Raw genomic sequence first — 14134 nt, 5'->3', positions numbered from 1 at the left:
ATCCATTTAGTTTCCAAATCTCTACACCACTCAAATAATAAATTCAATTCTTTTTTCAACTTGCAGATGTCATAAAAATTCTATTTTATAAAAACATACCAGCAAGAGGTGGCTTATGGGAATGAAGAGTACAGGGCACACTGACAATTAACTTGTGATCTGGAATGGGAAGTACTTTTACATCTTCATTCCTAATTAAAACAAAACAACAAAATAAATTATATTTTAAGGACAATTTTTCATACATAAGCCATAGTTGCCTTGATTCTTTTCCAGAATCTGAATTTAAAAATAAACTCAAGAATAGAAGCAATAATGGAAATAAGCAATTTAAGTACTGAGACATTACTGAAAATTTCCTTTTCTTCAATATAATGACAGTTATACACTAGATAAAACAAAAGATAATATAAAATTTCATGTGCCATATCATTCACACTTTTCTGGTCTGAGCCATTTCCAGATTTTCAAAAATGTAAAAATTAAGGAAAGTTAATGATCTATACTGTACTATTAATATTATAAAATATACAAATGCATACATTTATACAATTTTGAAAAATCACCTTTCCTACCTTAATGGTACAGCAGTTTTTTCGCGAACTCTCCCCAATATAAGACCTTCATAAGGCTTTTTGTGTGGAGAATCTAATGGGAACACAAACTCTCCTGAATTGGTGATCTGATAGGAATGAGACAAAAATACAAAACAAAATAAAACCATACATCTGTAAATACCCAGGAAAGGGTTTGGCTTTTTTCCTAACACTATACAGTTTCTACCAAAGAAAAAGAAATTAAACCTTTAGGCTAGTGCTATCCAAAAAAATGTAATGTAAGCCACAAATGCAAGCCACATGTGTAATTTAAATTTTCTACTAATACTAAACATTTAGTAAGAAGAATGAGGAAGTAATTATAATTATATATTTAGCTTAGTCTCACATAACCAAAATACTATTTCAATATGTAATAAATTCAAAAAGTTATTGAGGTATATTACATTTTTTCTTTCATACTAAGTGTTTGAAAGCCAATGTGTATCTTACACTTAATATCAATTCAATTTTGACAAGCCACATTTCAAGTGCTAAAGAGCCACATATGGCTAGTGAGCATCACTTCACAAAGCAGCTATAAGGGACTAAAATATTTTAAATACCACTTTATCATCTTACACATAAAAATCTACTTTTCATTAAAAATGTACTCCTGAAACCATGTTATCATTAATTCATTTATTCATTCAAACAATACTTATTGATTACTGGCTATGTGACTAAGTGGATTATAATAAAGTATATCTTATTAAACTTTGTAAAATATACTATCATTAAAAACTGTCAGAGCGGGCGCCTGGGTGGCTCAGTGGGTTAAAGCCTCTGCCTTCGGCTCAGGTCATGATCTCAGGGTCCTGGGATCGAGCCCCGCATCGGGCTCTCTGCTCGGCGGGGAGCCTGCTTCCCCCTCTCTCTATGCCTGCCTCTCTGCCTACTTGTGATCTCTGTCTGTCAAATAAATAAATAAAATCTTTAAAAAAAAAAAAATGTCAGAGCTAGAATTAGTAATAAAAAAAAGCTCAGGGACTGGTAAGATAGACAATACTTAGTCTAAGCCCTTGGCATTATAAATCCAGAAGTTCAACTTTGTCATTTCACCCTGGAGTGATCATACTCTCAAAGATTCACTTAAAGCTAATCAAACTGAAAACATAATTGATAATAGCAATACCAATTTATTAACTAACCACTGAAATACATATTTTCACCAACAGAATATTTGTTGAACCTTTAACTCAGTATCAAGATAACTAAAAAGCCAAATCATTAAAGTCCTATTATCACCTCTAGGGCCCAGGAGAGACAGTATCTCTTCCACACAGTGCTGTATAAATATAGGCAAATTCTTATTCTTTTGATATATTTTATATTCAATGCAAATTACCCCTTTTGTTATACCAGTACAAATAGTTACCTAACAACATTTCATATAATATACTGTATTTTTGTTTTAAACTCTGGGCTTATATCATCTCTTATACTGATTAGTACTACAAATGAGTAGAATACTCTTAGATTTTATGTATTAACATTTACTGGATTTCAGAAGGTACCCTTTTCCTGACTTTGGCCGCCATCTCTGACAATAAAAGAACTGTCATAATGTACAGGGTAGAATGGAGTTTTTTTTTTTTTTTTTTTTAAGATTTTATTTATTTATTTGACAGAGAGAGATCACAAGTAGACGGAGAGGCAGGCAGAGAGAGAGAGAGAGGAGGAAGCAGGCTTCTTGCTGAGCAGAGAGCCCGATGTGGGACTCGATCCCAGGACCCTGAGATCATGACCTGAGCCGAAGGCAGCGGCTTAACCCACTGAGCCACCCAGGCGCCCTAGAATGGAGTTTTATATTGCCATCAATGTCCTATATACCAAATCAACCAAAGCTAAGCCCAAAGTATGCTATTAAAAGCAAAGATACAACAGTTAATGTTTGTTTGCTAAGTCCATTAAAATAGGTGCAAATAAACAATGTACTCACCTTTTAGAAGATATTCTGGTAGACCACAAAATACATACAAAGTACATAAAAACAGAATTCTCCTGTCTAAAATGAATATATCAGCTATATAAATACTAAACATTCAATCGATAACAAGTTGGCTTATCTTTTTAAAACGTAGGAGGGCTTTTGCAAAATTCATCAAGTAGACAATGCACCTTTAAACGGATGTCTAATGGACTCTGAACTGATGCCTTATTTTTCTGTATTTTTTGGTTCTTATAGTAAACAGAGATACTAAAGATCATTCAACCAATCCAAGAGTTGAGTTACTTCTTTCAAAAGGAGGCCTAGCGGCACATAAGACACTGAGGACTTAAGTTAAAATTTAAAGTACGTAAGGTTCTTGGTTCTTTCCACCTCTTCTGTGCTGGGTTAGCTATTCTCCCTCCCATGCCCAGCAACATAAGAAAAAAGAAAAAAAAAAAACAGGAAAGAACTCAAAAAGGGTGACTTTTCAAAATTGTGGATGCGTAAAGAGCAAGAAGATGAAGGACAACACTATTTCAATGTTTACTGACAGATTCTCCGAAGTTTTTTTGTTGTTTTTTAAACTACAGACATCAGAGCTTTTTAGAATGTCATCCAGTTATTGCTCCCTGAATCAAATATTTCCTAAAGCCAGCAGTTTGAGACTTTACTACAAAAAGAGAACAAAAAGTAAAGAGCCTTTGATAATAAGAAGATATAAGTATTTAGCATCAAAAAGAAAAAACGTAGTATGGTAAAAGTTTTAAATAGATTGTTTTGAAGGAATAGAGCAGTGACATGTTAAGTGTTAAAAATTAGATGCTACATTTATGTGACTTATATGTCACACTATATGAACAAATAAGTTACTTTTTCAACTTACTTTTACCCAGTGCCACTCAGCAACTATCTCAACAGACCAAGAAGGATAAAGTTCTTCCTTTACAAAACGTAGGTGCTTCTGTCTATTGGTCACCCAGGTAATAACAAGACAGTTTGGAGCCGCCAGTTTAGGAATAGGTATCTGCTTTATTTGCAGTGGTGATAAATAGCTGTACCTAAAAATAAACAGAAAGTGATATCAGCAAAATTCACTGCAAAAAGGAAAAATAAGCAGACAGAAGACCCATGTAATATTGACTCCACAGACACAAAGCCCCTATACCTAGTTATTTGTATAACTAAACATGAAGCCACAGCGACACCAAGTGGACACATTGTTACAAGCAAGTCAGAATTAACCACTTTTCATTTTTAATAGTATAAAATTGTCAGGCTAGCTATCTTTATCATTTTTAAATGTATTACATTTCAGTAATTTCACTAATATCCTTTCCCCCATTCAAAATGAAGCAAATACCACTGTTTGGTTTCCATAATCTGTATTTTACACAGGGACCCCCATCACGGTGAGTCTTCAAACTGCTATCTCAATATTCTACTCTATTTTCAAACCTCAATTTATCATCCTGCTTCTTTCTTATTCCAATCAATTCCACTCGGGTCTTTGAAATCCTCATGCCTTCAGGGTGCCTGGGTGGCTCAGTCAGTTATCTGTCTGCCTTCTGCTCAGGTCTTGGAACTCCCTGCTCAGCAGGGAGCCTGCTTCCTCTCCCTCTGCCACACCCCTTGCTTATGCTCTGTCCTCATTCTCTCGCTCTCTCAAATAAATAAAATCTCTTAGAAAGAAAAGAAACCCTCATGCTCTCATTTTTAAAAAATTCTATAGTCTTGCACTCCCACCCCAGTCATTAATAGTATAAAGTTTCATTTCTCTTGCTGGAACTACTTGCTCTATAAAATCCAATCTAATGGATTTCTCTAACACCCTACATACACAACAGAGAGAGGAGAGTCCATATTCTCCTAGCTCCTCTGTTAGCTGCTTCTAGGCTAAAACTCCTCCACATTTGCATAAAATCCACTTCTCTTTGAGAGGTATGCTATCTGGCTGTGCTAGAATATAATGTTCTTCATTGAACCCATTTCTTCCTCACTTTCCGTAATCAATGAAGCCTTAAGCTCTAAGATCCTTCTACCTTACCAACACAAATCTTGTCATTACCCTGGGCAATTTCAAGGCACAATCAATATGATGTGCGTACCTCAACTATTCTTCCCCTAAACAAATACAACTGCATTCGTCCCACTATTCCATTCCAGGGACCCTAACCTGGACCTCATCACCACTCACACTTATTCCAACTCTGAAACTAAGCATCGATTTATCTCTGGCTATAACCTTTTAGTCCTTATCTATTCTTTGACCTTATCGAAGCAAACCATGCCCCATCCCTCTACTTTACTGAGTCAATCATTTCTTCCTGCACACATGCTCCTCTTCTCCAAAGACTACCAATCATTTCACTGCCCTCTCATTAGCATCCTAAATTCCCATCCCCCCCCCTTTACCTTTCACCCCCAAACTCCTTCAAACCTCTAATCTTCAGTTCAACCCCACTTCCACACAATTCAATTCAACCTCTTCATATGGGGAAAATCAGGTAGAGAAAAATGCAGAAGTGAAGAACTGGGTCAATTAAATCCATTCTCGGGCTATCAAAATGACTCATTAATTCTTTTACTTATCCTTGGTCAACTACAAACCCTCATCCCTTTTCAAATTTCTTACCTAAACTCACTCTTGGCAGATGAAATTAACTCATATATCGCTAAAAATAAAGTCCACCTGACTCCTTCAAGTACCTAGCCCTCTCCCCTTACACACCTTAACTTACCCATTTGGATACGTTTCCTCTTAAATCAAATGGTATGGCTTTGCCTATCTAAAGCTTATCCTTCCACCTGTGTTCTCTCATTCCCATCTTCCAGTATCTTACGATGCTAGTTATTCCTCTCCTTTTGTGTCTCAACCTCTCTAGCAGTTCCTCACCATCAGCCTAGGTTTTAAAGGAAGAAAGAAAAAGAAAAGGGAAGGTGGGAAGGGGAAGAAAAAAGAAAAGAGAAATTCCCTCAATTCTACAACTAAGCTAAGGACTGGTATCCATTTAGTGTTACTACTTTCACTACATTATTTTATTCTTCAAATGACTATAATGAGGTTTCTACTACTCTACCTACTCTGTAAAAAGTAAATGACATCCTAATGGCCAAATGCAATAAAAACTGGAATCCAGTTCTCACACACATAGCAACTGTATGATGTGAGGAAATGATCAACAGCATTTCTTAAATAAACAAATGAGTAAAACAATTCATATCTTATGCACCCATTTCCTACCATCCAGACTGGTGCTCTTCTAGTAGACTAGCATTTCTTATAATCAAAGTGATAACTTAAAAAAACTAAGTTTGCCAAAGTATGAAAAACATCAGGTCAAGATTTTGAAGTTTGATGTTCCCAATAACTGCAGATTCTTTGATTCCCTCAATTTTATTTAATTGGGTTGATGTGGCATAAAGAAGAAGGAATGAAATATTCCTTTTTTGTTGTTCAATCTCCTGGAAATCACTGAGCAAACTATAAAATATGCATCTTTATCACCAAGATAGTATTGTTTAACCTGAATCTAATCATGAAGAAACAATCAGACAAATCCAAATGGTAGAAAATATACAAAAAAGGGACATGGGATCTTAAAAAAGAGTCAACATCCTGAAAAGTAAAAAATGGCCAAGAGACTATTCTCCATTAAAGGAAGAAAAGAAAAAGAAAGACTAAATGTAATGTGTGATCCCTGACTGAAGCTTAAATCTGAACACTGAAAAGGAAAATAGAGCCATAAAAAAACACTTTGAGAAGACGTGAAAAAAAAAAAAAAGAATATATCGTGTATATTTGATAATATTATTAATGGCAATATTAATTTTATTAGGAGTAATAATGGCATCATAGTTATGTAAAAGAATATCCTTGTTTTTAGGAGATATACATGAAATAATTTATAAGTGAAGCATGATGTCTACAATATCAAGCAGAGAGATGGAAAAGAGAAAATACACACAATTGTGGTAGAATATTAAAAACTGGTGAATCTAGAGGAAAGGCAATTTGATATTCATGTACTATTTTTTCAACTTTTTTCAAAGTTTGGAATTTTTAAACTCAAAAGTTGAAGGAAAGAAATACAATAAATCGTTACAAAAAAGATCATGAAGATACACTTACAAGCTGAAAAAAAACAAAAAATTTCAAAAAAAATTTTTTGACAAAAAATTTCAAAATGTACTATGTAAAAGTATCATAAAATATTATAAAAGGAATGAGTCTATTTTCCAGAATTATAAAAGCTGCCTCCAAAGATATTGCTAATTCTGATCATTTGTTTACTTTTTTTAAATTTCTAAAGAATATTCAAGAATAACATATAAAAAAACTATCAATTTTCATTAAGATAAAAGGCAAATGAAACTTTAAGTTAGTATTTTTAAAAATAATTCTTAGAGAAAACTGGAACACATTACCAAAGAATATTATAAAATTGGGCTCTTTGATTCTTTTGAATTTAACACTTAACTCTAATAATGAGAAGTAATTGGTAACAGTCTTTTCAACATATGATGCTGAGACAACTGGCTTTCTAAATGCAAAAGGATAAAATTGTGATTCCACCTCACACACAAAATTAAACTCAAATGGATCAAAGACTTAAACATGAGAGCTAAAACTCTTAGAAAACACAGGTGTCCATCATTGTGACCCTGAGACAATGGTTTCTTAAATAAAATACCAAATGCACAGCAACAAAAAGAAAAATAGGTTAAGCTGGACTTCAACAAAATGTAAAGCTTTGTGCTTTGAAAACATTAGAAAGAAAGTGAAAAAGCAAGAAGAGAAAATAGGAGAAAATACTTGCCAACCATATAAGGTAAGGGCCTGATATCCAGAATACATAAAGAACTCTTAGAAATCAACAAAAAGACAAACAACTTAATTTTAAAATGTGCAAAGGATCTGAAGAGTCAATTCTCCAAAGAATATATACAGATGGCCAATAAGAACATGAAAAGATGCTCAATATTATTAGTCATTAGAGAAATGCAAATCAAAACCACAAGATATCACTCCATACTCATCAGGATGGCTATAATCAAAAATAAACACAAAACAAAAAATAAGTGTCACTGAGATGTAGAGAAACTGGAACCTTCTTATGTTTCCAGTAGGAATGTAAGATGATACATCCATCATGAAAACAGTTCAGTAGTTCTTCAAGAGTTAAAGGTAGAGCTGCCATGTGATGCAGCAACTCTATTCCTAGGTATATACCCAAAATAAAACATGTCATCTGGAATTAGGCAACTACAAAGTCTGAAGGAACAGGCCTTAATTCGGAACAGGCCTTAATTTTGCCCTTTCTCCTACAACCAACTGGAAGTTTGGGCAGTTTCCAAAACCACTCAGGTTCAATAATTTGTCAAAAAGACTCATAGAACTTTACTGAAAGCTATTATAATCATGATTACAGCTTATAACAAGAGATGACTAATTACAATTTATCACGTAAAGGTTATTATGGTTTAATACAGATTAAAATCAGCCAAAAGAAGAAACTCAGAGCAGAGTCTAGGGGGCTTACAAACACAGAGCCTCCAAGAGTCCTCTCTCATGGAATCAGAACACATTACCTTCCTGGCATCTATGTGTGATAATACACACAGAGTACTGCTAACCAGGGAAATTCACCCCAGCTTCAGTTTCCAGAGTTTTAACTGAAGATGCATTACACAGGCAAAATAAAGTGACTAATATAGCCCAGGTGGTTGAACTCAGTCTCCAGGTTAACTAATACCACTGGGACCAAAGCCTACCCTGAATGACATGGTTGGCCTTTCTGGTGCACCAATCCCTATCCTAAGATTATTTATACAGCCAGTCTCCCAACTACCTTCGCCCAACCCAAGCACACTAAGCAAAAATAATCCTATCAGGTATAGATTCCCTCCCAGAACCTAAGAGAACAGTCAAACTTTGGGCAGCACCAAATTTTTTAACACACACTGTTCACAGAAAAGATTTTATAGGGGCTCCTGGGTGGCACGGTTGGTTAAGTATCCAACTCTTGGTTTCAACTCAGGTCTGATCTCAAGGCTGTGAGATTAAGCCCATGTAAGCTCCACATTCAGCATGCAGTCTGCTTGTTATTCACTCTCCCTCTCCTGCCCCTACTGCTCATGCATGCACTCTCTCTCTAAAACACATAAATCTTAAAGAAAAGAAAAAAGAGAAAAGGAAAGGAAAGGAAAGAAAAGAAAAGCTGTACACAAATGCTTATGGCAGCACTATAGCCAAAAGCTGGAAACCATGCAACCATCACCAACTGATGAATGGATAAATAAAATGTGGTATGTATGTACATATGTGTATGTGCATGTACATATGTGTGTGCATATATAGAGAGATAAATCCATCCAATGGAATATTATGCAGCCATGAAAAAGAACGAAGTACTGATATATGCTAAAACATGGATGAACTATGAAAACAAATATGTAATGAAGTAAGCCAGACACAAAGGCCACATGTTATATGATTCCATTTATACGTAATGTCCCAAAAGGTAGGCTTATGGAGACAAAGAGAAGATTAATGGTTGTCAGAGTATGGGCAAAGAGGCAAACTAGAAGGAACAGGGATTCTTTGGGGGGTGATAGAAATATTCTGGAATTAGATAAGGTAGTAATTGCACAACATTGTGAATGAATTAAACCACTAAACTGTACACTTTAAAGTGGCTAAAGTGGTTAATGTTATCTAGTTTTCAAAAACCTCCCTGGGAAGCCTGGGTGGTGCAGTTGGTTAAGCACTGGACTCTTGATTTCAGCTCAAGTCATGATCTCAGGGTCATGAGATCAAGCCCTGAGTGAGACTTCACACTCAGAGTGGAGTCTGGTTGGGATTCTCTCTCCCTCTCCCTCTGCCTCTTCCATTCATGATGTCTCTCTCTCTCTCCCTCAAATAAATAAATAAATAAATCTTTTAAAAAAAAAAAACTATATTAGCACCCTTCTCTCAAAGAGCACCCAATCTAATGTTTATAATCTAATAATAAAAGAAAAGAGAGATCACTCACCACTGTAACTAAAATACAGAACAGACTGAAAACATTAAAATTTGCTAAGAGGGTCCAAGATGGTGACACAGGAAGATTCTGAATTCATCTCCTCCCACAAACTAAATCTATACCTATATATAGAGACATTCCTCCAGAAGAAGAAGAGAGGGCTGACTGCACAGCTTCTACACAACAAACAATAAAGGACAATAAACAATAGGGAAATGTAGAAGTGTGGACACAAAAGGAACCCCACTCTTCATTAGGTGACCTACAGTAGAGAAGGATACTGATGAGGGGCCAATGCACAGACTCATCTGCCCTCAGACACAGCAGTTTAAAGGGCAAATAGATTATAAATGAAGGAAATCCATTTACTAACACTAGAGCCTCCAACAAATAGGTACAGAACCAATACAACTCTCACAGAGGAACCAGCAAGCACCATTTTTACGTTCTGCAATACCTCCATAGTGTAAACATGAACAGGGTCCGGGTACTTTACCAACCTGGTAGGGCCACCCCAGCACACTCCAGACACCTGGCCCACTTCAGCTCCAGCCATCCCTCAAATACAGCCCCCATGTAGTACAACCCCAGTCCCCAAATACATCAGCCCCAGCTCCAGCCATCCTGCCAAGGGCAGCACCCTCCAGGACCCAACTAGCTTATTTCCACAGGATAGCCCATCCTGGAACATATCCAGCCTATGCCCACTTCCACTCCAGCAATTCCAAAGAGGTGGCCACAGCACAACATGCCCCACCAGAACCTCCAAGCCACGCCCACTCCAGCTCCAGCCAGCCTGCCAAAGCCATCAGGCATACAGTCTACACAGCAGGCAGTCCAACATAAGGCCACTCCTTCAATACAATGAGAGTTAGCTTTTATAGCTAATTCTCAGAAACACACACAGAAAGTCAAACAAAATGAGGTGACAGAGAAATATATTCCAAACAAGACAACAAGGAAAAAACACGGGAAAAAAAGGAAAACCTAAAGAAAAGGAGATAAGTAATTTACCTGATAAAAAGTTGAAAGTAATGATCAAAAAGATACTCCTCAAACACAGGAGGTGAATGGAAGAACACAGTGACAACTTCTACACAGAGAAAGAAAACATAAAAAAGAATCAATCAGGGGCGCCTGGGTGGCTCAGTTGGTTGAGCAACTGCCTTCAGCTCAGGTCATGATCCTGGGCTTCCAGGATCGAGTCCTGCATCAGGCTCCCAGCTCCTTGGGGAGTCTGCTTCTCCCTCTGACCTTCTCCTCTCTCATGCTCTCTCTCACTCATTCTCTCTCAAATAAATAAATAAAATCTTTAAAAAAAAAAAAAAAGAATCAATCAGAGCTGAGGAATACAATAACTGAAACGAAAAATACATTAGAAAGAACCAAAAGTGGATTATACGATAGAGAAAAATGAATCAGCAATCTGGAAGAGAGAATATTGAAAACAATGAAAAAAAATTTTTTTAATGAGGACAGTTTTAAGGGACTTCTGGAACAACAAGCATACTAACATTCACATTTTATGGGTACCAGAAGGAAAAGAGAGAAGGAAAGGGCCAGAAAATTGGAAGAAATAATGGCTGAAAACTTCCCTAACTTGGGAAAGGAAACACATATCAGATGCAAAAAGCATAGAGAGTCCCTAATAAAATGAAACCAAAGAAATCCACCAAGACATATTATAAATAAAATGGCAAAAGGTAATGAGAGAATGTTGAAGGCAGCAATTAAAAAAAAAAAGTCATAAATGAGAAAAATCCCGTAAGATGATCAACTCATTTTTCAGCAAAAACTTTGCAAGCCAGAAGGAGTGCCAGGATGTATTTAAACTGCTGAAAAGGAAAAACGTATAGCCAAAAATACTCTATTCAGCAAGGCTCTCACTCAAAATTAAAAGAGAGATAAAGGGTTTCCAGACAAGCAAAAACTAAAGCAATTCACCCTGACTAAACCAGCCCTACAGAAAATGTTAGAAGATCTTTACACAGAAAAGAAAATCCCATGACTGAAAAACAAGAAAATATATTAAAGAAAAAAATCTCACTCATAAAAGCAAAAGTCTAGTAAAGGCAGTGCATGAACCAATGAAAAAGCTAGTATGAGGTTAAAGACAAAAAAGTAAACTCAACTGTAACTACAATAAGTAGTTAAAGGATATATAAAACAAAAAGATGTAAATTATGATGTCAAAAACAGAAAATGCTGAGAGGCAGTAAAAAAAAGTAGTGCTTTTAGAATGCATTAAAACTGAAATAACTATCAGCTTAAAATAGAGTGCTTAAAAAATATCTAGGTCAATATAAATATATACACTTTATAGGAACCACAGACCAAAAAGCTACAGTAGATATACAAAAAATAAAGACAAAAGAAACCAAACATAACTCTAAAGAAAACCATCAAATCACAAGGGAAGAGACCAAAGGAAAGACAAATAAGCAGAGAAATACAAAAATAACCAGAAAATAATTAAAATGTCAATAAGTACATGCCTATCAGTAATTACTTTAAATATAAATGGACTAAAATGTTCCAATTAAAAGACACAGGGAAGCTAAATGGCTGAAAGAAAACAAGACCTATCTATATACTGCCTGTAAGAAACTCACTTCACGGGGCGCCTGGGTGGCTCAGTGGGTTGAGCCTCTGCTTTCGGCTCAGGTCATGATCCCAGGGTCCTGGGATCGAGTCCCGCGTCAGCCTCTCTGCTCACAGGGAGCCTGCTTTCCCCCTTCTCTCTCTGCCTGCCTCTCTGTCTACTTGTGATCTGTCAAATAAATAAATAAAATCTTTAAAAAAAAAAAAAAAAAGAAACTCACTTCACATCTAAAGACAAACACAGACTAAAAATAAAGGGATGGAAAAAAGTACTCTATGCAAATAAAAACAAAATGAAGGCTGGAGTACCAATACTCATATCAGACAAAATAGACTTTACAACAAAGACTGCAACAAAAGATAAAGAAAAGAATTACATAATGATAAGGAGGTCAACCTGAGAAGATAATGTAACAGTTATAAATATTTATGCATCTAATATAGTAGCACCTAAATATATAAAACAAATCTTAACAGACCTAAAGGAAGAAACTGACTTTAATACAATAATGATAGAGGTCTTCAATACCCCCACTTACATCAATGCATAGATCACCCAGACAGATAATTGATAAGGAAACACTGCTCTCGACACATTAGACCAGATGGACTTAATGCATATACACAGCACATTTGACCCAAAAACTCCTGAATGCACTTTTTTTTCAATGGCACATGGAACATTCTTCAGAGCAGATCATATATTAGGCCACAAACAAATCTCAATAAATTTAAAATGACTTAAATCATATTGGCCATCTTTTCCAACAACAGTGTGAAATTAGAAATCATTTACAAGAAGAAAACTAGAAAAAAAAAGAAATATTACTACACAGCAAATGGGTAAACAAAGACAGCAAAGAAATCAAAAAATACTTTGAGACAAATGAAAATACAACTTTTTAAAACTGCAACAAAAGCAGTTCTAAGAGGGAAGTTCATAGCAATACAAACCTACCTAAAGAAACAAGAAAAACGGGGCGCCTGGGTGGCTCAGTGAGTTAAAGCCTCCGCCTTCGGCTCAGGTCATGATCCCAGGGTCCTGGGATTGAGCCCCGCATCGGGCTCTCTGCTCAGCAGGGAACCTGCTTCCTCCTCTCTCTCTGCCTGCTTCTCTGCCTACTTTGATCTCTGTCTGTCGAATAAATAAATAAAATCTTTAAAAAAAAAAAAGAAAGAAACAAGAAAAACCCCAAGTAAACAATCTAACCTAAACTACAAAAAGGACAACGAAGGCCAAAGTTAGTAGAAGGAAGGAAATAATAAAGATTAGGGTGGAAATAATTGAATAGAAACTTAAAAAATCAATGAAACTAAAACCTGATTCTTTGAAAAGCTAAAATTGAAAAACTCGAGCCAGACTCATCAAGAAAAAAAGGGCTCAAATGAAAAAAGAAAGGGTTCAAATGAATAAAAGCAAAAATGAAAGAGAAGTTACAACTAAAACCACAAAAATATATAGGAGACTATGTAACACAGGAGACTACCTAGAAGAAATGGATAAATTCCTAGAAACATACAACTTTCCAAGACTGAATCACAAATAGAAAATCTGAATGTACCAATTTCAAGTAACAAAATTAAATCTGTAATTTAAAAACTCTCAGAAAACAAAAGTCCAAGACCAGACTGCTTCATATGTGAATTCTATCAAACATTTAAAGAAAAGTTAGTAACTATCCTTCTCAAGTTATTCCAAAAAATTAAAAAGGAAGAAATGCTTCCAAACTCATTTTACAAGACCAACAGAATCAAAGATACCACTTTTAAAAAGGTCAATATCCCCAGTGAACACCGATGCAAAAATCCTCTTCAAAATAATAGCAAATCAAAATCAACAATACATTAATAGGTTCACACTCCATGATCCAGTGAAATTTACCGACATAATACACCACATTAACAAGACTAAAGATAAAAATGTGATCATCTAAATAGATACAAAAAAGCATTTGACATATATAATATTCATTTATGAT

At 35.5% G+C, this 14134-nt stretch overlaps 1 protein-coding gene across 5 annotated transcripts in view; it reads right to left on the bottom strand.

Moving 5' to 3' along the window:
- The window catches only part of LOC111142517 (methyltransferase like 4), a 67071-nt gene that overhangs the window by 20604 nt on the left and 32333 nt on the right, over nucleotides 1–14134 (bottom strand). For all 5 annotated transcript variants that reach the window (XM_022495758.1, XM_022495753.1, XM_022495755.1 and 2 more), the window contains exons 6-8: nucleotides 3413–3587; nucleotides 576–682; nucleotides 100–191 (exon numbers count right to left, since the gene is read on the bottom strand). In XM_022495758.1, coding sequence (XP_022351466.1) covers nucleotides 100–191; nucleotides 576–682; nucleotides 3413–3587 — 374 coding nt within the window. The remainder of the gene's footprint in view (nucleotides 1–99; nucleotides 192–575; nucleotides 683–3412; nucleotides 3588–14134) is intronic.

Source organism: Enhydra lutris, unplaced genomic scaffold (genome assembly GCF_002288905.1).
Source record: "Enhydra lutris kenyoni isolate GAN:26980312 unplaced genomic scaffold, ASM228890v2 scaffoldscaffold8, whole genome shotgun sequence".
Taxonomy (NCBI): Eukaryota; Metazoa; Chordata; class Mammalia; order Carnivora; family Mustelidae; genus Enhydra; species Enhydra lutris.
This window is presented reverse-complemented; position numbering and strand designations above follow the sequence as displayed.